Source organism: Mobula hypostoma, chromosome 3 (genome assembly GCF_963921235.1).
Source record: "Mobula hypostoma chromosome 3, sMobHyp1.1, whole genome shotgun sequence".
Classification (NCBI taxonomy): domain Eukaryota; kingdom Metazoa; phylum Chordata; class Chondrichthyes; order Myliobatiformes; family Myliobatidae; genus Mobula; species Mobula hypostoma.
In genome coordinates, this window is record NC_086099.1 from 69990755 (window position 1) to 70015501 (window position 24747).

General features: G+C 40.6%; 2 protein-coding genes across 3 annotated transcripts; one reads left to right on the forward strand and one right to left on the reverse strand.

Annotated features, from left to right (window-relative positions):
* Nucleotides 1–830: 830 nt before the first annotated feature.
* Nucleotides 831–9694, forward strand: rpl9 (ribosomal protein L9). 2 transcript variants are annotated; one of them, XM_063043288.1, is made up of 7 exons: nt 831–979; nt 1063–1178; nt 5381–5476; nt 5953–6085; nt 6180–6260; nt 8178–8300; nt 9516–9694. In XM_063043288.1, exons 1-6 carry the CDS (start codon nt 934–936, stop codon nt 8282–8284), a joined length of 579 nt encoding a protein of 192 aa, XP_062899358.1. In that variant the 5' UTR covers nt 831–933; the 3' UTR covers nt 8285–8300; nt 9516–9694. The 2 variants fall into 2 exon arrangements, with proteins under 2 accessions (XP_062899358.1, XP_062899357.1); XM_063043287.1 differs by lacking the exon at nt 8178–8300.
* A 2704-nt stretch (nt 9695–12398) lies between these two features.
* LOC134344073 (beta-klotho-like) lies at nt 12399–24379 on the reverse strand. The gene is made up of 5 exons (XM_063043289.1): nt 23520–24379; nt 18748–19252; nt 16162–16430; nt 14802–15981; nt 12399–13559 (listed from the first exon to the last, which is right to left on the reverse strand). Exons 1-5 carry the CDS (start codon nt 24267–24269, stop codon nt 13240–13242), a joined length of 3024 nt encoding a protein of 1007 aa, XP_062899359.1. The 5' UTR covers nt 24270–24379; the 3' UTR covers nt 12399–13239.
* Nucleotides 24380–24747: the final 368 nt, after the last annotated feature.

Consider the following 24747-nt stretch of genomic DNA (forward strand, 5'->3'; position numbering starts at 1 on the left):
GTGATGTAGATGTAATTAAGCCTGAAATGATGGACCTCTGAAATTTTATTGTTTGGAAAGACCTTGGCACGATCACACTGGGCCACTGGTTGATATATTTTAATCAATTGTTTGTAAAAGATTGTGGTAGCCAACTTCGTTTTTGAGTTGCATGGTCCTGGGTAACAGAAATTGACAGGTATCTTGGAAGTAATCTTTGAGGGCAAACTCTTGCTTTTTCATTAGGGCTGTTGATATTTAGCTCTGAGGTTGGATAGGTTTTTAGTGCAAAGGTTTCTCTGCAGAATATGGGTTGGTGTTCCAAATAATGAATACCAGATTATTAGTGCCTTTTCTCTGATCAGAAATTCAGTCTGGCCTTTTGGATGGATATAAAAGATCCTATTTTGACAAAACACTTTAATATAAATACCAGCCCTGAAGTGTCTTGAAGGATTAAATTCAACAGAAGTCTTGATCTTAACATTTGATCTAAGTTACAGTGGTTCTGAATAACATAGCAACCTGTATCAGAAGCTGGTGCAGGCCATTTGACTTCACCAAGCCCTTCTGCCATTCATTAAGATTTGATTGAAATTTATGCACCAGGTTCTTGCTTATTTCCAGAAATCTTAGACCCATTTTTTTTGTGTCAAAATCTAATTCAGTGGTATTAAAGGATGGTTCCACCACTCTGAGAAAGATACTGAGGACTGATATTCTCCCATAAGAGGACTATTCTTTCCTCATCCATCTGCCAAGATATTTCTGAAGCATGTTTTTAGCTGTTTATCTTTGACTTCATTAACTCCCAGATGGTACATTCAGATTAAAACACTGAAATGCATATAATATTTTTCCACGTGCCTGCTACATTTGACTTTGACTTTTCTTGGAAGTTTTTTGAGTTCCTATTCATAATACCTCAAATCGAGCTTTACTCTTTTTTCCAGAATGAAGACCATTCTCAGCAACCAGATTGTTGATATCCCTGACAATGGTATGGTTACTTAAATTTAAAATTTTGAAGTTTGTATCATCACATCAACTGTTTGCAAGTAACTGGCATTATCTTGTTTATAGTTGATGTGTCCTTGAAAGGCCGTACCGTTGTTGTAAAGGGGCCTCGAGGAAAATTACGAAGAGAATTTAATCACATCAACTTGGAACTCAGTCTTCTTGGTATCAAAAAGAAAAAGGTAAGAAGTTTGCCTTTCACTTGAATTATTTAATGGAAGTGTTGAATATATCAACTAGACCATAAGACACAGGAGCAGAACTAGGCCATTCAGCCCATCAAGTCTGCTCCACCATTTGATCATGGCTGATCCATTTCCCTCTCAACCCCATTCTCCTACGTTCTCCCATAATCATTCATGCCCTGACAAGTCAAGAACCTGTTCACCTCCTCCTCACATACACCCAATGACTCGGCCTCCACGGCTGCCTGGCAACAAATGCCCCAGAGTCACCACTCTCTGGCTAAAGAAATTCCTCCTCGTCTTGTTTCAAATGGATGTCCCTCTATTCTGAGGTCGTGCCCTCTGGTCCTAGACTCCCCCACTATAGGAAGCATCCTCTCCACTTTCTACGCCAACATTCAGCAGGTTTGAATGAGATCCTTCCTCATAATGATAAACCTTTCATTCCCAGAATCATTTTTTGTGAACTTTCTTTGAAGCCTCTCCAATGTCTGCACATCCTTTCTCAGATGGGGGGCCCAAAACTGCTCACAATGAGGCCTCACCAGTGCATTGTAAAGCTTCAACATTATATCTTTGTTTTTATATCTTAGTCCTCTCAACATGAGTACTGACATTGTATTTGCCTTCATCACCACAGACTCAAACTGCAAGTTAACCTTTAGGGCATCCCAAGTCCTTTTGCCCTTGTACTTTTGAATTTTCTCTCCATTTAGAAGGTTTTCAATACTTCAATTCCTTCTGCCAAAGTGCATGACCATACACTTCCTGACACTGTATTCCATCGGCCACATTGGTGATTCTCCTAATCTGTCTTTTGCGGCCTCCCTAGTTCCTCAGCACTACCTGTCACTCCACTTATCTTCGTGTTGGCTGCAAAGCCATCAATTTTATCATTCAAATCACTGACATACACCGTAGAATGAAGCAATCCCAACACCGACCCTTCAGTCACTGGCAGCCAATCAGAAAAGCTCTCTATTCCCACTCTTTGCTTCCTTAAAATCAGTCAATGCTCTATCCATCCTAGTATCTTTCTTGTAATACCCTGGGTTCTTGTTAAGCAGCCTTATGTGCAACACCTTGTCAGGGGCCTTATGAAAATCCAAATGCACAACATCCATTGACTTTGTCTAGCCTGCTTGCTATTTCCTCAGTTCCAACAGACTTGTCAGGCAAGATTTCCGATTAAGGAAATTATGCTGAATTAGGCCTATGTGCCTCCAAGTACCCTGAAACTTCATCCATAACGATCAACTCTAACATCTTCCCAACCACTGAGGTCAGGCTAACTGGCCTATAATTTCCCTTCTGCCTTCCTCCCTTCTTGAAGAATGGAATGGCATTTGCAATTTTAATAGCCCTCCACTAATAAAGTGGTTACTTTGCAAAACTGGAGTAGTATTGTTTTAAATTTGGAACATGATCATCTTGATTCTTTGCCTGAGCAGGCAGTTTATGGTTTGAAATGCATTTTTAAACCAAGGTTTGAACATGTAACCAACCTTCAGTGACAGTCAGTGCTGATCTTGGGTGCTCAATTCTTCAGCAACTTCAAACGGCTATTTGGGTTGTACTCTGTAGAAGTTTATAAATTGAGTGGCATTGATTGGTTAATCTATTTTACCCCAGGGTCGGGGAAACTTGGCTGTAGTCAATGACATTATGTATTGAAAATTTGAAGAAGTATCTTTATATATAGAGTTCATATGTTTTCCTTTTAAACTTAATGCAAATTAAATTCAGAGGAATGCTGATGGATGGAAATGAGTATGTAGTTGGGAAACCGACGTGCATGAATGCAATGTTTAAGGTAGGGAGGAAAAGTATAGATGGATGTATGTGTAAGAGTTGAAAGTTGCATTGAGATGTGGAGGAGTTTCCTGGTTCTGTACCCACTCCTGCCTGAGGAGCGACCTGGTGCCTGCCGTCACCGCAAGTCAACAGCAGACTCTTCACTCAGCAATGAAACACCTGGATAATGAAGATGCATGTGCCAGGATGCTCTTCATTGACTACAGCTCAGCATTCAACACTCATCTATATCACCTTGATACTCATCATTAAGCCCGAAGACCTGGACCTTGGTATCTCCCTGTGCAGTTGGATCTTCAGTTTCCTCACTGGCAGACCCCAGTCAATTCAGATTTGCAGCATCTCCACATTCTTCACTAGCACAGGTGCTGTGTTCTTAAGCCTGGTTTATACATCTGCGTCAACGCGTCACCGTAAGGTCTGCATCACCGCAAAGCCAACGCGCAACCCTACACGAGAACCTGCATTGCTGCGACATGCACCTCTCCCAACATGTAACCGCGCGTCGCGGCAACGCAGAACGCAACAGCTGTGATTGGTTCACTTGGTAGCATTGCATTTCCTCCTACACTGCAATAGCTTCCCATTGGGTGACTGAAGGCAGGGAAGGATCTGTGGCTGCAATGCTTTCCATAAAGCTTTACAGACCTCTGAAATTATGGGGGCACATTTCGCACGAAAAAAGATGCTTGCGTCTTGTTTACCCCAAGACTACCATGACCATGAAGCTTTGCACGGGCAGGTGAGTGTGCGTGCGTGACGTGCGCAAACTGCGGAGCGACGCAGACACACCAACGCACAAGAATAAATGCTCAATGGGCGTGGGCCACTTGCGTAGGTTACGGCGTCCAGTTAACGCAGAAGTATAAACCAGGCTTCAGTCCCCTGCTCTCCTCAATTGTGATTGTGCAGCTAAACACAGCTCCAATGCTGTATTTAAGTTGGCTGATGACACTACTGTTGGCCGAATCAAATGTGGTGAAAAGGGCCCAAAGGATCATTGGAGACCCGAGTCACCCCAACCACAAACTGTTCCAGCTGCTGCCATCCGGGAAACAGTACAGCAGCATAAAAGCCAGCGCCAACAGGCTCTGGCACAGCTTCTACCAGGCCATCAGACTGATTAATTCATGCTGATGCAACTGTATTTCTAAGTCAATTCAATTCAGTGCTCATTATTGGAACAGAGGTGGAGAAGGTCAGTAGCTTTAAATTCCTTCATGTTAGCATATAAAGGAACCAGTTCTGAAACCGGCACAGAAGTGCCAGCGTAAAGAAGGCATAGCACTGCCTCTTCTGCATAGATAGGTCATGTCACCAAAAACTTTGGCAAACTTCTATCCATGCACAGTGGAAAGTGTTCTAATTGGTTGCATTGCTGCCTGGCGTGGAAACACCGATCCCCAGGAATGGAAAAATTACTGAAAGTAATGGATACAGCTCAGTCCATCGTAGATGAAGCCCCCCCCTCCATTCAGTACATTTCCATGGAGCAGTAACTTGGAACTGCATCTGTTCATCGAAGACCCCCCACCACCTAGGTCATGCCCTCTTCTCTCTATCCACCAATGGGCAGGTTGTATAGAAGCCTTGCGTGCCAAATCATAGGTTCAGGAACATTAATTACTCTTCAACTATCAGACTCCAGAACAAGTGTGGATAACTTCATCCACCACAACTCTGAACTCATTCTGCAACTTACAGATTCGTTTTCAAGGACTCATTGCAACTCATGTTCTTGTTATTTTTATTTGCTCAGTTTCTTTTATCAGTGGTTGTTTGTCAGTCCTTGTCTGTTTATATGTACTTCTCATATAATTCTGTTGTATTTTTCTCCTGGGAATGTCTGCAAGAACATTAATCTTAAGGTGGTGTATGGTAACATACATACTTTTGTAGTAAATTTAGTTTGAACTTGATTTGGAGAAGGAAAATTACCAGAATATCCCTCATCTTTGTTTTCAAAATGGATACACCACAATTTGCACTTTCAATTCAATAGTCATTTGGGTAACTGATAAAAGCAGAGCCGGTCTGGCATGAGTGGAATGGCTGGTTTATAATAGCAGATTTCCTTCGGCTTTGTTTCTGTTTAAGGATTCAAGGTGATCTTAGTAAAACACTGTGGATAAATATATTTGTGAAATTGAATTTTATCTTGGGTGAAGCTTATAACTGGAATATATAAACTAGAGGTATTGGAATATAAATGTGAATTATTACTTGATATTTGCTCCAAAGTGTGTTCTTCACATTACTAAAGCGTAACATGCTGAACTTAATTATAGTCACTGTGTACTGTCATACATGTTAAAGCGATGCCGTATAACCATTTTGCAAATCAGTAACGTCTATATAACTACATGGTTGTTTGTATTTCTAAGCTTCGAGTTGACAAATGGTGGGGTAACAGGAAGGAGCTAGCAACAGTGCGGACAATCTGTAGTCACGTCCAGAACATGATCAAGGGTGTCACAGTGGTGAGTGATCAGAATGAGTGAGCTTCCTCTTGTGCTGAGCTTGGTTTCTTCATTGTGTACAATTACTTGGATACTAAAAATTCTCGTCTTGTACAATTTGAAATTCATCATTTAATCTTCCTGCCCTAACCAATGATGCTGGTGATTTTACTTTTACCATCAATCTTGTTGACATGGTTGACTAAAACTAAAACTGTGCTTTCAACCACAGTTAATGATGATAACTTACCACAGCAAACGTTTATGGATAAATCTATTAGAGATATTATTCTTAATGTTTCTAATTCTGTCTGCTTATTTCTTCCTTCAACAACTTCTACAGTCTCATAGGAAACATTTGGTGAACATTTGATAGAGAATAATTGTTGCTTGAATGTTGAATCTGTTGATGTTTCATACAGTATGGTTAGCATGTCTAATTGAAAGCTTCAAATTTATGAAATGTATCTAATTTTTATCCAATTTTCCAAAATTAGGGTTTCCGTTACAAAATGAGATCTGTATATGCTCATTTCCCCATCAATGTGGTTGTTCAAGAGGCAGGGTCTCTGGTAGAGATCCGAAACTTCTTGGGAGAGAAGTATATTCGTAGAGTCCGTATGAAGCCAGGTGAGTACAAGAATACTTAGAATTTCTGAAAATATTTTTGAGGGAATATAGGTTTGTTGCAATTGCATTAATTGTCCTTTCTTTCTTGCATCAGGTGTTACGTGCATTGTTTCCCAGGCCCAGAAAGATGAGCTTGTTCTTGAAGGAAATGATATTGAACTGGTGTCAAACTCTGGTTAGTATGGTACAGTCACCTCGGGTGTCTGACTTCTCAGTAGAATTGAAAATATCTGTCTAATTTGTACAACCTTTTTTAAAGCTACAGATCACAGGATCTGCACAATATATGTTTAATTTTAATCATGGATGAAGGAAGTCAGTAGCACTAAGAATTTGTATATAAGTGAATTGGGTGATAGTTTGTATTTAAAATTGTTTTTCAAACTTCATAGTTTAAGCCAGATAAATGCCTTTAGCTCAACACACCTTTTCCTTCTACATTGTTGTTCTCAGATATTTTTCTGATTTAAATGGTGGTATAGCTTTGAAACGCAAACAACAGGAATTCTGCAGATGCTGGAAATTCAAGCAACACACATAAAAGTTGCTGGTGAACGCAGCAGGCCAGGCAGCATCTCTAGGAAGAGGTACAGTCGACGTTTCAGGCCGAGACTAGTCAGACAGTTAGTCCTGACGAAGGGTCTCGGCCTGAAACGTCGACTGTACCTCTTCCTAGAGATGCTGCCTGGCCTGCTGTGTTCACCAGCAACTTTGATGTGTGTTGCTTGAATAGCTTTGAAATGTACTTTATGCCAATTGGTTGGTGCAAGTGGTGAATTTGGTTTTATAGAAGGAATCTGTCAACCTAAGATTCCACTTCCATTATAATGTTTAAAAAAGAGAGCTCCACTTCGTTAGATTTGATTAAAGTATTTCTTTCCACTTCAAAGGAATGCTTTGTAATCTTGTGCCGATGGAAGTTCTCTGTTGCTGGCTGATGCTGTTTATTTTTGAATTTGTATTATCCCAGTCTTGAATTATGAGCATTATGCTTTGGATGTTTTCTCAATAGATTGCTTGATCATTTGATTGTCTTAAAAAAAAAAGTGCTATCTTTTGTCCACTAACATAATGTGATTACATATTTTGATGCATCTGCAGCTTGCATTGCTATGTTTCAGAAAACCCATGGAACTGGACCTTTATAGGTTAAAGAGTGATGGTTTTCTCTCCTCCACTTCAAATATATTATGCAGTTAATGTTTGTGAGAGGCTAATTTTAGAACCAACCATTTCATCATTGAAATGTCCTGGATTTTGACTGCCTGTACCATTTTAATGACTAGAGAAGTTTTGTAGTGGTTTGAGTAGTCTCCTGTTTAGTTTTCTGCTACTTCAGGAGTCCTTACAAACTGATCTGAATATGAATCATCCTCTTTAAAGATCTTCTGATTTTCCTTAATTATGTTAGTTTAAATCATTCTCTGGGGATTTGCTATATTCTTTAATTGTTATATTTTCCCAATTTGTGCAAGGTTGATTTGAGTTGGATGAATCTAAACCTAACCATTTTGCAATACCCAGAGAAACTTACTTGATCCTTTTCCTCCTCCTCCCCTTGTTCCCTAAACACTGCACTATTAGTCTTAGAATATCAGCACCTGGCTTTGCTTTTAATACACCGTGCTATTTGTATGAATTGCTTTCCCTGCCATTTGCATTAGACAGCAAATTCCATTGTGTTTTCTTAATATAATACTTGTGTTGATGCAAATGGTGGTGAATAGGATTGATTCTGCCTTCATCTTTCCCCAGCCCCCTAAATGATGCTTGATTTTGAATGGCTTACGTAATATGCCAAAACTTACTTTGTGATTTTTTTTGCCGTTCTGAGTGTTCAATTATCTGCAAAATTGTGAAAATCTTAAATTGATTTTAATTTTGCTTTGTCAACTGAATTAATTTTAGAACTGTTTTTCTTAGCTCAACCCTTAAGTTGCTGGTTACTGTATAACCACATAATTATTGATAACCTAAGGATTATGAGCTGCTGCAATATGATTTGATATTCTTCCTTCAATTTCCCTTTTGGCTCCTAAATGCATGATTCCTCTTTTTGTTAATTTTTTTGCACGAATTGTTATTTTTCTAGCTGCCCTGATCCAACAGGCAACAACAGTCAAAAACAAGGATATTCGAAAGTTCTTGGATGGTATTTACGTCTCTGAGAAGGGTGCAGTGGTTGAGACTTCAGCTTAGACATAATGGATTAAAGGTTAGAAAGTGTATTGTGTCTTCTCCATTGGAGCAGGCACGCATAGGGTTTGTATGAAGCATCTACAGCAGGGCTTCCTGACCTTTATGCCATAGACCAATGCCATTAAGGAAGTGTTCTGTGGACCCCAGGTTGGGAACCCCTGATCTACAGCCACTAAACTGCTATGTCCACATGTTGCTGAAATTTTGTTCTAGAAGTCATTGAGAAATAACAGATCTTTTGAAACTGTTTATATAAGAAAAGATGCAAGAGTGGATAGTAGCAAAAGTGCTTGATGATTTCTGGTCATCTTAAAGGGCTGTGTGCACACTATCATTAACTATTCAAGCAGCACGGGTACTAATGTGACATTTTTAAGGATAATTGCTAAATTTTGAAAATTGTAGCTTATTAAAATGTCTAAATTATGGTTACATTAAATTTATTAGTATTTCTGCTTTTATTTTGAATGTTCAAGGCTCTAGATAAATTCTATGGATTCTTGCTGCCCTTTATGCTGAGCCAACATGGAACATATTAGTATGGAGAATGTCCACAGGGAAAATTGATTCTTTAAAAATTCCATTTGTTTCTTATAAATATTTTACTGGGTAAATAAAAAAACAAGCAAGAGTAGGTCATTCAGCCTTTGACCCTGCTCTGCCATCCAGTTTTTCCCCACTCCCATAGCCTTTGATATAGTTGGCTTTTGAAAATTATCATAAGTACAGTAAGTGACATGACCTAAATACTTCTGTGCTTGTAAATTCCACAGACTTGAGACCCTTAGTGAAGCATCTTGACTTATTGCTCAATATTTAAGGTTCTCATTGCCAAAAGGCATGATGGCACAGAATTGTTGACAGTTTGACATTGTTGCAGCTTTGTGATAGCGATGTTATATCGTCAAAGTCATCTTTACAAATCATTTGCTTGCAGATATTAGTTGCAGCAAAAAGTGTTTTGATGAATTTTGTGATCTTTCAGTTTGCCATAGTGCACTTTAAAGCCAGTGAAACAGGGAATAAATTGGTGGGAAATGATCAATTGGAAATATTGAATGTTAAATTTAATCTCATCTAACCTTGTAAATGTGACAATATAGAATACAGCTGTTCATTACAATTAGATGCCTCTAAAGTTGGGTATGGTTAAAAATTAGTTAAACATTTGTTTTTAACATTAGTTAATAATTTGTTTTGCTCTGGTGTAATTATTTGTTTTTATTCTTAGCTGCTCTCATTCAGCAAGCAACAACAGTGAAGAAGAAGGATATTCGTAAATTCTTGGATGGCATCTATGTGAGCGACAAGGGGACAGTTGTAGCACAGAGTGGAGAATGACACTTTATACTGGATAATCTATAAAAACAATGGCTGTTAAAGCTGTTAAATTAAATTCTAATGGCTGAGGATTGCCTTGTTGCTGTTTTTATTTGGTGTTATTTTTGTGACTGCACTTATCCAGGGTTATATTCTAGTCGGTATGATTTAACTAACTCTGGTACTAAAACCAGTTTAATCCCATTCTACCATCCTCCTGGCTTTAGTCTGGATTGGTGAGGAACCTTGACTGCTCAAACTACTTCCTCTGCCATTTTCCCTTTGCACACTTGATATTAATGCTCCCTTCCTGCTGCTCTTTCCAAGGAGGAATGACATTGCAGATGATGCACAGGATTACATTACTAGCAGTATCTATTCCTAGGATCTTTAATTAATCTCATGAAACATAGAAGCAGAATTATGCCATTTGATCCATTGAGTCTATCCTGCTATGCTATCATGGTTGATTTATTATTCCCCTCTTCTGTCTTCTCCCTGTAACCTTTGACACCCTTACAAATCAGAACCTATCAATTTCTGCTTTAAGTAAACCCAGTGACTTGTCATCCTCAGCTGTCTGTGGCAATGATTCCACAAACTCAAACCCCTCCCTCCACCCCCCAGCTAAAGAAATTCCTCCTCAACTCTGTTCTAAAGGGATGTCCCTGTACTTGGGCCTAAGGCTGTGCCCTGGACTATTGATGATGAGATTCCTAGAGCCAACAAACCCTCCTAATATGTTAACCCTTTTGTTCCTGAGATCATTCTCCTGAACCTGCTAAACCCTCTGCAATGCTGCATAAAATCTCAGTATTGCTTCCATTCTTGTCCTCTCAATGAATGCTTAACGTTGCATTTGCCTTCCTTGCTAGTCAAGATATGACTAAAGGATCAAGGACAAACCCAGATATTTGCATTTGAATAGCTGCGTATACAGTTGTTCTTACCTACATTAGCAAAACTAATATTGGACAGAATTAATGTTACTGTGAATAGAGATTCAATTGGATGCAGGAGGAGTGAAGTGAATGCTGTTAACAGAAGCAAATGATACCCTTGTAAAGCGGTGGCTGCCCTTTAAAGATCTGCATTTAGCTGGAGAACATTATTTTGTGAATGAAACAAAGGCATCAAGTTGGGTAGCATCTGTGGAATCAAATGGAATTAGCCTTTCTGATCAAAACTACTGAAATGTCTTCAAAATTAAGCATTTACTTTTTCCTTTCATGGATGCTGTTTGACCTTTCATCAAAACTGCAACTGACAGTTTGTCCTGAAATATTAGATTTGTCTTTCCTTCCATAGGTGTAACTTGAAAGTTTCCAGCATTTGTTTATTTCAGATTTACAGTGACTGCAGCTTTTTATTTTAAATTTAAATTGCCTGGTTAATGAACTCAGAACAGTAACTAGGATATTTTTTAGAAACAAATATACAATATGCTAAACAGATTGTGCTTTGTTAGTGGAGAGAGAAAGATGCCTGATAATTATGATTGACCTGCAGTGGAACTGGCTTCTCACTGAAAAAAAAAGTAACATTGGGTTACTTGAAGTTCGAAGGCTGCGATGTACCCAGGTGAAGGCTGTTCTCCAATGTGGAGGAGGTGACAACATGGACAAAATTAACGGTGACTTCCCTGTAATGCCATGAGCTGTTAACTTGGTACGCAGCCTCATGTATGGCACCTTGTCAAAGACCTTCTGAAAATCCAAATATACAACATCCACTGCATCCCCCTTATCCTACTTGTATACTCAAAGAATTCCAATAGATTCATCAGGGAAGACTTTTCCTTAAGGAAATGGTGTTTTGTCTTGTCCTGTGTTATCAAGTATTCCATAAACTCATCCTTAACAACTAACTCCAACATCTTCCCAACCACTGAGGTGAGGTTAATTGGTCTATAATTTCCTTCTGTAGTTTCCTTCCTTCCTTAAAGTGGAGTGACATTTGTGATTTTAAAGGCCTCCTGAACCAACCCAGAGTTCAGTGATTCTTGAAAGATCATTAACTAATGCCTCCACTTTCTACCACTACCTCTTATGGGACCCTATCTGGTTCGGGTGATAGACGTACCTTTAGGTCTTAGGTCTTTCAGCTTTTTCATCATCTTCTCCCTTATAATAGTAACTGCACTCACTTCTCTTCCTTCATACCCTTCAACAACTGGCATACTGCTTGTGTCTTCCACAGTGAAGACTCATGCAAAATGGTCATTTAGTTCATCAGCCATTTCCTTGTCCTCTGTTATCTCTCTGGCATTTTCTAGCAATCCTATATCCATTCTCATCTTTTCATATGCTTCGAAAAAGTTTTTTCTATCCACTTTGATATTGTTTGCTAATTTGCTTTCATATTTCAACTTCTCTCTTGTAATTATCATTTTCTGTAGGTTTTTAAAAGCTTTTCTATCTTTCTGCTAATTTTTGTTGTATGCCCTCATTTGCTTGGGTTCTATTACCAACCTAATTTTCCGAATCTACCTTCATGTTAAAATCTGTAAATATCGTTATATTGCCCCTTTTACAAGCCTTTTCTATTTCCCGTTGAAATCTGTAGTCCACATCCCAACTACTGATTGCAGGTCTGTATATAACTGCCATCAGTGTCCTTTTATTCTTGCTTTCAAAAATGTCGTTATAATTAGCGCTTTACTGGCCGGTAAAACAAGGCCAGCAATTCTCCAAGCCCAGGTAAGTGAATAACAGCTGTAGGAAGGTGAAGTTTCGGAAGTTACTTAATTGGATAAATAAGATGTCTTTCGCTTGCCGACTGATTATAGGTTCAATGCAGTTTAATATCCCATTCATTGCTAGCTGACTCGGAATTCTCACCGTCTTACATAAAACGTAAAACCTGCGCGTTGTATTTGGGGCTGTGGGGAATTGAAATTAAGTTCTGTCTAGGATAAAAGCATTTTAAAGCGTGTATTTTGCAGAGAAACAGAGTATGATCGTTTACTTCGTGTGTAGATTCTGGCAGGTCACCATAATCTCCACATTTCTTTATTTTCTTCGTCTATATTATATTAAACAATGTAATCTTTATGATCAGTATGTGGACACAGTTGGCGCTTGTCCATTTCTGATAGAGTAGTATTAACCATCCCGAAACACTTCATCTTTATTAGCCAGTGCACATTGCGCCAAAGATTGTCACGTGATTGGATGTTTTCAGTCTTCTTTGCTATGCGTGTCTGCTGAAAAATACATTTTTTTCCCCTCTTCAGATTCTGGCTGTGCAGTCCTAGCCAAACTTTTTTCCAAAATGAATGCATTGTAAATGCTTAGTGCACGTGATTCCAGATCTGAAAAGTTTGTAAATAAGTTACAAGGTAATGACATTTTATCAAAAGTCCTCGCTGAAACGCTCTAAAAATGCGCATAAAATACTCCACAAAATTTATCTCCTGTTCAGAAATCAGAAGCATCCAAAAACTGGAATGAGCTGATGGTGACGATTCATGGTCCTTAGTCTTTTCCACGTTGCCTTTAATTTTTGCAACGGTTCTTGCATTGGAAATACAGGGAGAAAATGGTTTCCAGCCAGCTAAAGCTATCCTTCCAGTCGTATGAACTGCAAAGCCAGGGAATACTTCCGTGAATTTGCAGGTTTAGGACTCCCATGTTTTATTTTCTTCTGTGTACGATTATAATCGCAGCTAACAGCACTGTAATAAGCAGGAAACAGAATCCTAAAAATATAAATACTTTTTTCTCTCTTATAAACGTACAAACGGGGCATTGCACCGACCCGTCATGCTCGGTGGCGCATTGATTACCAGCTGATCCCAAGGGAAAGCCATTGGCACCGATGAGTTTGTGGTAAAATTCTAATGAAGTCTTTGGTTCAGAAGCATTGAGGGATCTCGAGGGATGCTTATTTGAATTCTTATCCTTTAGTTTCAAAGCAAAATATCCTTTGACATTAACTTGGTCAAGGAGATGCGCTGTGGATTTAAAAAAAAGAATTTGTTTACTGGAGTAAAACAAGACACCCCCCGCCATTTCAAAACTATGTTTCTATCCAATAGATAGTTTATTGACCAACCAGAAGAGCAACATGCTTTTCTAAACGTCCGCCCGAAATTAGACTAAATAGAGCGTGCAGCAGGAACAAAGGTTTGAAATGGCTACGGGATGCGTAAATAAAACTTCCCAGCCCACGCCAGGTTCAATATATTCTCCGAATTCGAGAGATAAAGGAACAAATCAAATGTACTGTAGGGGTCGTTGTTGTTATTCATTATTTATACAAATGATTTGGATGCAAATACCCAAGACCTGGCCAATAAGTTTTCGGCTGAAAGTAGGAGGCGCTGCTGATAGTAAAGTAGGTACACGAGGTATCTTGATCGTCAGGAAGTGTGCCGAGTATTTCAATACAGACAAGTTTGGAAAGTCAAACCAACACAAGATTAGTATTATGAATGGTGGGGCACTAGGGAGTATAATAGGGTACAGTTTTGGTTATCCTGTGATAAGAAAGATGTGGTTAAATTTAAAAGATTCCCAAGGATATTGCCAGGACTAAAAGGGCGGCGTTGGCCAGACTACGTCTTTATTCCTCGGAGCAGAGGTGCAGCCACCGCAAGGGCCCGGTGGGGAAGGACCACGGTATAGGTTTCTCCACCCGTGGGAGTGAGAGGGGTCGGTGGGCGGGGAGCATACCCTTCAACAATGATATGATAAGCTGAACTACTGGAATGCCACGTGGGTGGCTATAAATACGGATATGTACCGACTATAATGGAAACGTATGTAAAGGATGAAAAGTTATTGAATGGTTTATTGTATATATTTATTTTTGAATAAAGTATATTTTGAAATAAAAAAAGGGGAAAATGAAGGGCGACCTTGTAGAAATGTTTCAAATTATGAGAGGTATCGGTAGATTGGATGGTAAGTATTTTCCCCAAAACTACACGGCATAGATTTAGAGTGAGGGAAAAGGTTTAAGAGGGATCAGAGGGGTAACTTTTTCATACCAGCGTGCTAAATGCCTTTTCCCACCACTCCGCTTTCAACGAAATATGCACATGCCCCTATGTTCCTTTAGACTCCCTAGTGCCCTGTATTCATAGTACAATTGGCATCACCCCACACTCATTTATAATTGAAATTCACTTGCCACTCATCGGCCCACTTTCAAGATCAAGGTTATAACTTTGTTCCTATTTATTAAGACTCACCTTTCAATACTTCATTAATATAATGCTTATGGTAATATATTCGAAGGTCATCACTGACGGCGGCATTGTCCCAAACTCCGTTTGCCGTGATAAAAATGTCCAAATTTCCATAGCGAGATTTGATCCATTTCAAAACCTTACGTATCCCCGACGGTGAGACCGCCATCTCGGAATGATTTTGGCGGCGGGAGGGGAAAGGAAAGGACGAATGGGAAGGGGCTGGGAATGTCGGCAAAGTTACATCTCTCAATAAGCTCCCATCGTGATCCATTTCATGCCTGGTGCCAAAGTTCGGCTTGTGTAAAACCAATCTTGTGGTAAAATGGCTCATAGCAAAAAAATCTGCACTTCCCCTAATCATCTGTTTTTCTTCGTCGGTGAAACGTGGCAAACGTGATCGCGTGAGATTTTTTCTGTTTTTTGCCAGGATATAATTTCTCATTGTAAGTGGGTAGTCACCAGTTTTAAAAATGGGGTCGGCAAACCAGGCTATCTGGAACTGCAGGAGTCTCTCGGCAGCTTGTCGGTGCGATTCAAGGAAAGGGTTTGCTGGCTCCGTCCAGTCAGCGCGCAGTGTCAGAGACACGAGGCCAAGATACTTATCCTTGTAGTCCCTGTTGTACGTGTTCCAAGCCAGGGCGTGAGCGATGAGCATGTTGTGAGCTGCCTTGTAAGTATCGTAGCTTCTCTGAACATTTATATTCGGTTCATTCATTGTGAGCCACACTTTAACCAAATCACCGAATTCTTGAAAGCATAACTTTGCATAATCGTTGAAAGCCATAGCTGTCCGTTTATTCAGCCACCCTCCCTCACTCAGCAGCGGTTTGGGTACATCAACATCACGGTAGGTCGGATGATACAATGTGACGGTGCACGCAATATTCAGTTTTAAGAGTTCACTAATGATACAGCGGTAGTAACTCAGAATGCTCCTGTTTACACTGGACAAGTCACCGCGAGGTAATATCTGGGACCACTTGAAGGCGAAACTGTAATGAGTCACATTCATCCTTCTCACCAGCGCCACGTGCCGCTTGAAGTTGCTGAAGTCAGTGCATTGAACTGGACGGGGCCACATGGTCACTCCAGCGACTTTGTAAAGCTTCTGATCTCCACTGCAGTTCCAAATGTAAAGGTTGCGATCAACAAACTCGAGAGAAAAGCTCGCTTTATTCACCTGCCACCACAAAAATAAGAGATAAAAGTAAACAAGAAGCCGGAACTTCCTCAATTTAACGTTCCAACTCCAACAGAGGACTAATATGCCGACTTCAACATACCCCCCGGGAAAGGTTCAGTGAAGGCCAATTGACGTTTGAACCAGACGACCCTAATTCCAAGATTAAGCTCTACTTACCGGCAGCGCCGTGTCCGCAATTCCCCAGGAGAAGTCACACGGGAACTGTCCATTTACGCTGCGGCTAACCTCATTCTCTGGGAATCCATTCTGTTCTATAATTTGTTTATAGAACTGAGCGGAAGATTTCGCAATCCTGGATTTGTTTTTGCTGCTGAAATCCACATAGAACAATCCCCGTGCCACGGTGTAGCCGAGCTGCCATTCAAAGCCATCCAGGAGAGACCAGGCGGTATATCCAAACACGTTGACTCCATCAAAGCGGATCGCTAAGCGGAATAAAAACACATTCAATCAATGACCAAAGAGAACTGGGAAATTACTATGGGTTCATTTACGAGTCTTCTTTATTACATTATTATTAGTTTAATTTCATTTAACCGAGTTATTATTTCAGAGAATCTGTCCTGGGTACAGCAGGTAAGTGTCATTATGAAGAAAGCACGAAGCGCCTCTACTTTCTTAGAAATTTGCGAAGATTCGGTATGTAATCTGAAATTTTGACAAACTTCCTTAGATATGAGGTGGAGAGTATACTGATTAGTTGCATCACGGCCTGGTATGGAATCATCAACGCTCTTGAACAAAAAGTGATGGACACAGCCCAGTCCATCCCAGGTAAAGCCCTCCCTACCATTGAGCACATCTGTGCGGGAAAGCAGCATCCATCATCAGGGGCCCCCGCGACAGGTCATGCTGTCTTCTCACTGCTGCCGTTAGGAAGAAGGTACAGGATCCCCAGGACCCACACTGCCAAGTTCAGGAACAGTTATTACCCCTCAACCATCAAGCTCTTGAACCAGACGGGATAACTTAGCTTCATTCGCCCCATCATTGAATTGTTCCCACAACCTGCGGACTCACTTTCAATGAGTCTACGATTAACTTTCTCAATCGTTATTGGTTATTGTTATTATTTTGTTGTTCTTCCTCTCGTTTTGTATTTGTATGGTTTGCCATCTTTTGCACATTAATGGAAAGTTAACAGATAGAGAATGTAATTGAGGAGTAGGCAGAAGAATGGGCGATATTGAAAGATGGAGGTGGTTGATAATGAGAGGCCACAGTGCATGATAGAGATAGAGCGAGTGAGAAGGAAGGAAGAGCGGGTGTTAGTGAAGGGTAGAGAGGCTGGGAGTGAGGGTTGTGTGGGTGGAGTGGGGAGGGAACTGGAGTCTGGGTGAATAGGTGATAGTGTGAGGGTAGAAGATGACTTTGGGAAAAGTGTAATGTGGTAACAATGAGGGAGAAAAGTGATAATGAAAAGGGCAGCTGTTAGATAGGGTAGTGGAAATGTGGAGAGTGTGATGGGGAGAGTTAGTGGTTGGTTAAAAGGGAGGTAAGTAATAGGAGGACTGAGTGAATGTGAGAGGGCGGAGTGAGTAACTAGTGAAAATGTGGGCTGGTTAGTCATGGGATTGTTGATAAGAGTGAGAGTGGATGCTCATGAAAGGGGGAGCAGGTGATAAAAGAGGGCGGGGGGAACATTGAGTGACTGGGAAGTGGGTGATAGTGCAGGAGGAGTGAACGGGTAAAACTGAGAGTGTGTTTTGAGTGATAATAAATGGGTGGTAATGAAAGAAAGGGATAGGTAGTCAGGGCAAATGGTGAAAGAATAGGCAGAGGGTGAATGTATCAGATTAGAACGGTCAATGAATGAATGTGTTGGTGTTGTATAAGACCAGGCAATGAGAGAATGAGAAGGAGTTGTGTGTGGTAAGTGGGAGAGGGGGAATGAAGTAGTGGGAGGGTCACAGAAATTGAGAGAAAATGAAGAAAAAAGGAAAAAAGCAAACAGAACGATGAAAGGAGAGGTAACTGGATGGCAACAGAATAAAGAAGGAAATTAACTGTTATTGAGGAATAGGATATTTGAGTAAATTTCTATTGCCCAATGCTTATTTCTTCACACACAACAGCCTTAGGGAAAACAAACTAGAGCCAGATGCACCAAGTTACAGCCCAGGCAGTGAACTTCTGATAGACCTGAGGTTGACTGAACATCTTCCTCCCTGAAACATGGTCCACCGTGTCGGAGGTATAAGGGCTTTTAGTTGGGAATCCCCACAACGTACATTTCCTCAATAAGTTCATTCTCAACCAGATCTAAATGATACAAGTGATCCTGCTAGAAATTCTTTAGGCCAGCCCTAACATCTCCCTGATTGCTGATACAAGGGTGTAAGTGACAGAAGAATAATAAGGGTGTAAGAAATAGGAGCAGTATTTGGCCCCTGAAGCCTGCCCCATTCATTGAGAGTATGTTTGCTATAGTAGTTCTGCACCACTTTATTGTACTTATTCCATATCTCATGATTCCTTGGGTCCTGAGACTATGCACTGCCGATGAGCTAACTGCTTTTCAGTAACCTACCTCAATAATGCAGCAGAATTGCCGGCTTTAGTCACTGGCTTCCATTCTACTGCAACTCCACTGCTAAATCTTAAGACTCCTTGTTGCCATTCTTGGAAGGCAATCCCCACAGCAGCTGCCCATGTGCGTCTCCTTTGCTTTTAATAAATCTATAAAATATTGCCTTGGTTATCAATCAAGATAGAAGTAACAAGAACATGGTAGTCACTCACCTTTTAATAGCTCCTTTATAAACTTTTTCATAAGGTAAATAGCAACCGTGTCTTCTGTTTTAACACTATTATCAGAAAACCATCCATTCTCTGCAATAAGAATCTTGGGGTTATTGTATTCCATTTTTATCCAGTTCAAGACTTGTCCAAGGTGGAGCGATAAATGATCTCCATGTTTGAGAGTATCTTCCAGGAATCGAAAGTTATTTGGCCCAAAGGAGAATGCAAAGAAATCGGCTGTTCCATTGATGAGGCACTTTTCTTTTTCGGTGAACTTAGGCAGAGAAGGATTGGTTTGTCTTTTCAAGCTCTCAGGATAGTCACCGTCTACAAAGATTGGTTTGGCAAACCACCCAAGCATTATGTCCATAGACTGCTGGAATTTTTTGTAGTTATAGTTTTCACTCTTTGGTTTAATCCAATGAGAACCCAAAACTATGGACACAAAACCTCTCTGTGATTTGCGAAATTCCTTCTCATAAGTGTGCCAGGTGTTTGCATGTGCCTGCAAGAAGGTGACAATGGATTACAAAACTCTTTAATAGATTCAAAGGCTCACCTAAGTTTATTCATTGTTTTACAAATACATGTCATGGAGTAAATATGGAAGAATAGAGGGGATTATCTAAAAGGCACTAGAAATGTGAGGCATTAAATTCTCCACTCTCAGTACTCTCTGAACACGATTCACTAACAAACTTCTTTTTACGCTGATATAAAATCAGCAAAAGGCACAGCACTGAGGGTCTCTTTTCACTGTGTCCCCAGTTTGCACTTCAGGGCTTACTTGCTTCTGGGTCAGATGGTTGTTATATTTTTATGAAGAAGATTGGAAGATTTTTTAGAGTTGGCTTAACCGTCTTCACAGCTTTCAGTGACAGACAACCCAAAGTATTCCTTTTATATAAGTGCAATTTCCAGGAAATGAACAATTAGCAGTAATACCAAGCCAGAAACATATTATAAAGTGGGAAACTGAGACAGTTTCTCTTGTTTAATATCCATTTTCACTTATTTCCTTACTGTTTGCTCCTCTTAATTTTAGAATCTACCTATTGTTGAGAACTCTATTTGTTAAATTTATTCTGAAGTTATGAAATTATATGGATAGACCATATGACATAGGAGCAGAATTAGGCCACTGGATCCATCAAGTCTACCCTGCTATTCCATCATGGCTGATTTATTATCCTATCAACCCCTTTCTCCTGCCATCTCCCTGTAACCTTTGACTAACAAAGAACCTATCAATTTCTGCACATCTTTTCTTAGATGAAGGGCCCCAAACTGCTCACAATACTCCAAGTACATTCTGACCAATGCCTTATAAAGCTTCAGCATCACATACTTGTTTTTATATTCTAGTCCTCTCGAAATGAATGCTAACATTGCAATTACCTTTCCTACCACCGACTCAACCTGCAAGTTAACCTTTAGGGAATCATGCACAAGGTCCCTTTTGCATCTCTAGTTTTGAACTTTCTCCCTTTTTAGAAAATAGTCTACACTTTTATTTCTTTTACTAAAGTGCAGGACTGTACACTTCCCTACACTGTATTCCATCTGCCATTTCTTTGCTCCTTCTCCCAATCTGTCCAAGTCCTTCTGCAAATTCCCTGCTTTCTCAACACTACCTGCCCCTCCACCTATCTTTGTATCATCCTCAAATTTGGCCACTAAGCCATCAGTTCCGTCATTCAAATCTTTGATATGTGACATGAAAAGAACGCCACTCGTGACTGGCAGCCAACAAGAATAAGCCCCCTTTATTCTGAGTCTTTGCCTCCTGCCAATCAGCCAAACTTCCATCCATGCCAGTATCTTTCCTGTAATACTATGGGCTCTTATCTTGATTAGCAGCCTCAAATGCAGAACCTTGTCAAAGGCCTTCTGAAAATCCAAGTAAACAACAGCCACTGACTCTCCTTTCTCTATCCTGCCTGTTAATTCCTCAAAGAATTCCAAAACTTTTGTCTGGTACTGTAAGACTTCCCCTCAAGGAAGCTATGCTGACTTTGGTCTACTTTATCACGCACCTCCAAGTATCCCAAAATGTCATCCTTAATAATGGATTCCAACATCTTTCCAACTACTGCACTCAGGCTAATTGGCCTATAATGTCCTTTCTTCTGCCACCATCACATCTGAAAGAGTGGAGTGACATTTGCAATTTTCCAGTTCTCCGGAACCATTCCAGAATCTAGTGATCCTTGAAAGATCATTACTAATGCCTCATCATCTCTTCAGCTACCTCTTTTAGAACCCTGTCGACTCATATACCAACTTCCCCATTCTCAGCCTTTCATTCTGGTTCCTATCCCTCTGCCAAATCAGTTTTAAACCCTCCCCAATAGGTCTTGCAAACCTGCCTACAAGGATAATGGCCCTCCTCAGGTAACCTGTCCTTTTTGTACAGGTCATACTTTCCCCAGAAGAGATCCCAATGATCCAGAAGTCTGAAACCCTGGCCCTGGTACCACTTCTCAGCCAATCATCTGTACCTTCATTCTATTCCTGCCCTGGCTAGCACATAGGACTAGGACTAATCCAAAGATTACTAGCTTAGATGTCACCTTCTTCAACATTTTTCCTAACTCCCTGTACTCACTGCACAGGACCTCTTCCTACTTCCTGCCTATGCGCCAATGTGCATCATGACCTCTGGCTGCTCATGGTCCCTCTTGAGAATCTTCTGCAGCTGCTATGAACCCAAGCACCTGGGAGGTAACACACCATCCTGGCTTCCCTTTTACAGCCACAGAATCTCCTGTCTGTCTTCCTAACTATCACTACCTCCCTGCCTGATTTTACCCTTCCCTGCTGAGCCTCAGAGCCAGTGGTCTCGCTGCTGCTTCTGTGCCCTGATAGGGCATCACTCCCAGCAGTATCCAAAGGGGTAGATGCGTTGCTGAGGGGAATGGTCAGAAGGGAACCCTGCACTGACTGTGTACTCCTCCTACTTCCCCTGGTGGTCACCCATCTGTCTGAAGCCTCACTTTGGACGTTAACACCTCAGTAAAAGGCTCATCTCTGAATTTTTCACCCTTTTGGATGATCCTGAGTGCATCCATCTCCAGCTTCAGTTCCTTGACCTTGTCAGTCAGCAGCTGAAGTTGGGTACACCTGCAGATGTAGTCATCTGGCAGATCATTAGTTACCCTGAGATCCCACATCTCACAGGTGGAATATCCCACTGCCTGAACCACCATCCTGCTCACACTTGTTATGCCTCTAACTTCACAAAGTTAAGTTCCAGCCTGTATTTGTTGAGGCAAAGCCCGACCACTCTAACAGTGTCCACTCACACAGAGGCCACTCCAACAATGACTGCTCCAATCAAACCCCACTTCTTTTTATTGGCACTTGCTAATTAACCCTAGTTACTATTAATGCAAACAATCTCCCGCTCCACAGACAAGTCCCGAGAGGCCCTGCTCACTTTTTAAAACTCACATGTAATGTCCACAAGGAAACCTACAAGGATAGTAGGTAAAGCAAGAATCAGTATTCAGAGAAAAAAGTATTCACAGTTCAACTTGCACAATATTTTAAGACCATCGAAACAATTATTGGGTGTGTAATATTCACATCCCATATCCCTTCATGTCTACCTCCTTTTAATAACAATATATTCTGGCACTTCTCTACCACACCACCCATTCAAATTCTCCAACTATCATGTCTTCCTTAAAGAAGATAGATGGGTAAATATTCGTTCAAAACCACATCTGTGTCCTCTGGCTCCATGTAAGATTTCTATGTTGATTCTTAATGAACCCTTCACTTTCTTTTGTTATCATTTTGCATTTATTATAATTATAAAATGCTCCTAGATTATTTATTACTCTTTGCTTACCCTTCTAATTTGACTTTTTAAGTATCCCCTATAGCTTCTCTACTCCTAAAGTTTTCAAATCTCTATACCTGCCATATGTTTCCCTCATCAATCTCCAATATCTCTTAACATCTAGGGTTACTTGAACCTGCACACCACATTTTCGCCATTGTGATCACTAGGCTCTTATTATTTCACTTCTGAATGACTCTTACTGGTCTGATGAGACCTGCCTGCGAGTGTCTGCTCCCAGTATACTTTTGCCATGTGCCGTTTGTTAATATTGAAACCAGCCTTCCCTCAATTCAGAACCTTCGTTTCCAGATCATCCTTCTCCCTTTCTATAACTACCATAAAATCTACAGGGTTATGGCCACAATCTCCAAAATGCTCTCATTGGCATATCTCCCACTTGCCCTAAGATTAGGACCAGTACTTTCTCTTCTCTGATTGGACTATTTACACTCTGTTCTGGAGGCACTTTAAAAAATCCACGCCTTCTATGTCTTTCACAGGATAATAGTCTTCAACCACTGTGACCTAACTAGTCTTGCGTTCATGATGAGCCTTAAGGTGAAAAATATCTATGTATTCTTCACAAAATGGAAAAGCAGCTAAAGCGATTATAGAGATGATGGGATTGTGGACAAGAAAGCCACAGGCCAATGTACGGTCAAAAAACAACAGGAGAACGAATGTAATCTCATCGTAAGGGCAAAATAATCTTTCATTATAAAGTGGAAGAATGCCTGTTATTTTGCATAATTAGTAATGCATTCTCATTCCTAAAGATCATACTTCAGATGAGATGTTCTTCTGTTTTCAGAGCAGGCTGTTTATCTTGAAGAAGAAAATACCCACTCGCAATAACAGATAATTATGTCTGCATTGCTGATTTTTGAATGGAAAAATAACGCAGGTTGAGTTTAGATTTTACCTTAATCATGTTGTGACCCACAGTATACATAGCTGCAAGATTGTCTTTCTCTCCTGGGGGATAGTTTCCAGTTCTGTATCCATGCCAGGCAATCAGGAAAGGATTGTGGATTGTGATCCAATATTTAACGCGATTCCCAAAAGTCTGAAAGCAGAATTTCGCGTATTCGTTAAAGATGCCAATCATAGCCTCGTTCGTCCAGCCTCCGTATTGTTCCTGCAGTGCGAAAGGCAGGTCCCAGTGGTAGAGGGTGACGATGGGTATAATTTTTCTCTCTATCAGGGAGTCGATGAGTGTATTGTAGTACTGAAAACCCTTGCTGTTGACTGATTCCACCTTTCCGTTTGGAAATAACCGGGGCCATGAGATGGAGAAGAGGTAATAAGAAACACCCAGAAATTCTAGAGCCGCCAAGTCCTTGTCAAAGAAGATATAGCTGTTACTGGAGATGTCCGCAGTGGTGTTGGAGAATCTGGAGAATTCCCTGTGGGTGAAGCGATCCCAGACCGAAGGCCCTTTCCCATCCTTTTTCCAAGCTCCTTCAATCTGAAACGCGGAGCTCCCCACGCCCCACATGAAGTCTTTCGGAAAGGTGTCCGAGAGAAAACGTTTGCTGTTCTTTATATAATCATGGCTCCATTTTTCCCAGACAACTTTTCCTGCCCCAGCTTCGCCTCGAACAGTTGTGCTTCTTCCAATGTCAAGCAAGAGGAGCGTTATGAAAAATCTCCTTAATCCGCATTTATCCATCGTGCATGCTTAAGACCCCCCCCCCAAGTCAAACGGAGTCAGTTCATTATTGCAAAAATATTAACAAACCGCGGCGGAAGCCTGTTGCCAACTATGAGCGAAGCACTAGTTTAACTTCGTGGTTATATCTGATCTCTGTCAATGATTAGCTTCGCCTGGACTTCTAGCTTGAGCCGTCTAATGATCGTTGCTGAGACAGCGCACCGGGTAAATCCGCGGCACAATTCCTCAATTGCGAGGTGTTCAATATTACTGGAAAATGACAGTGTAAGCCACTAATGATGAATTATTATCCACTTATTTAGCTATTTACCCATCTCTCAGTATAACTGTATGCCCTTGTAGGATTGATTGGAGTGTTCTACAATGGAACGCATTGTACATTATCCGTGAACCCCTCTCCCCTATACACGAAATAATGATGCGATTTTGTTTTGTCCAAATTATATCAGATCGCTCCCCCACCCCTTTCTATGAA

Coding starts and splice junctions, on each gene's coding strand:
- rpl9 (XM_063043287.1), top strand. CDS start 934: ATGAAGACCATTCTCAGCAACCAGATTGTTGATATCCCTGACAATG. Junction 980..1,062: donor TGTTGATATCCCTGACAATG/GTATGGTTACTT, acceptor TCTTGTTTATAG/TTGATGTGTCCTTGAAAGGC. Junction 6,086..6,179: donor TAGAGTCCGTATGAAGCCAG/GTGAGTACAAGA, acceptor TTCTTGCATCAG/GTGTTACGTGCATTGTTTCC.
- LOC134344073 (XM_063043289.1), bottom strand. CDS start 24,269: ATGGATAAATGCGGATTAAGGAGATTTTTCATAACGCTCCTCTTGCTT. Junction 19,253..23,519: donor TGGGTCACAACATGATTAAG/GTAAAATCTAAA, acceptor ACCTTCTTGCAG/GCACATGCAAACACCTGGCA. Junction 16,431..18,747: donor TATAAAGGAGCTATTAAAAG/GTGAGTGACTAC, acceptor TATTCCGCTTAG/CGATCCGCTTTGATGGAGTC.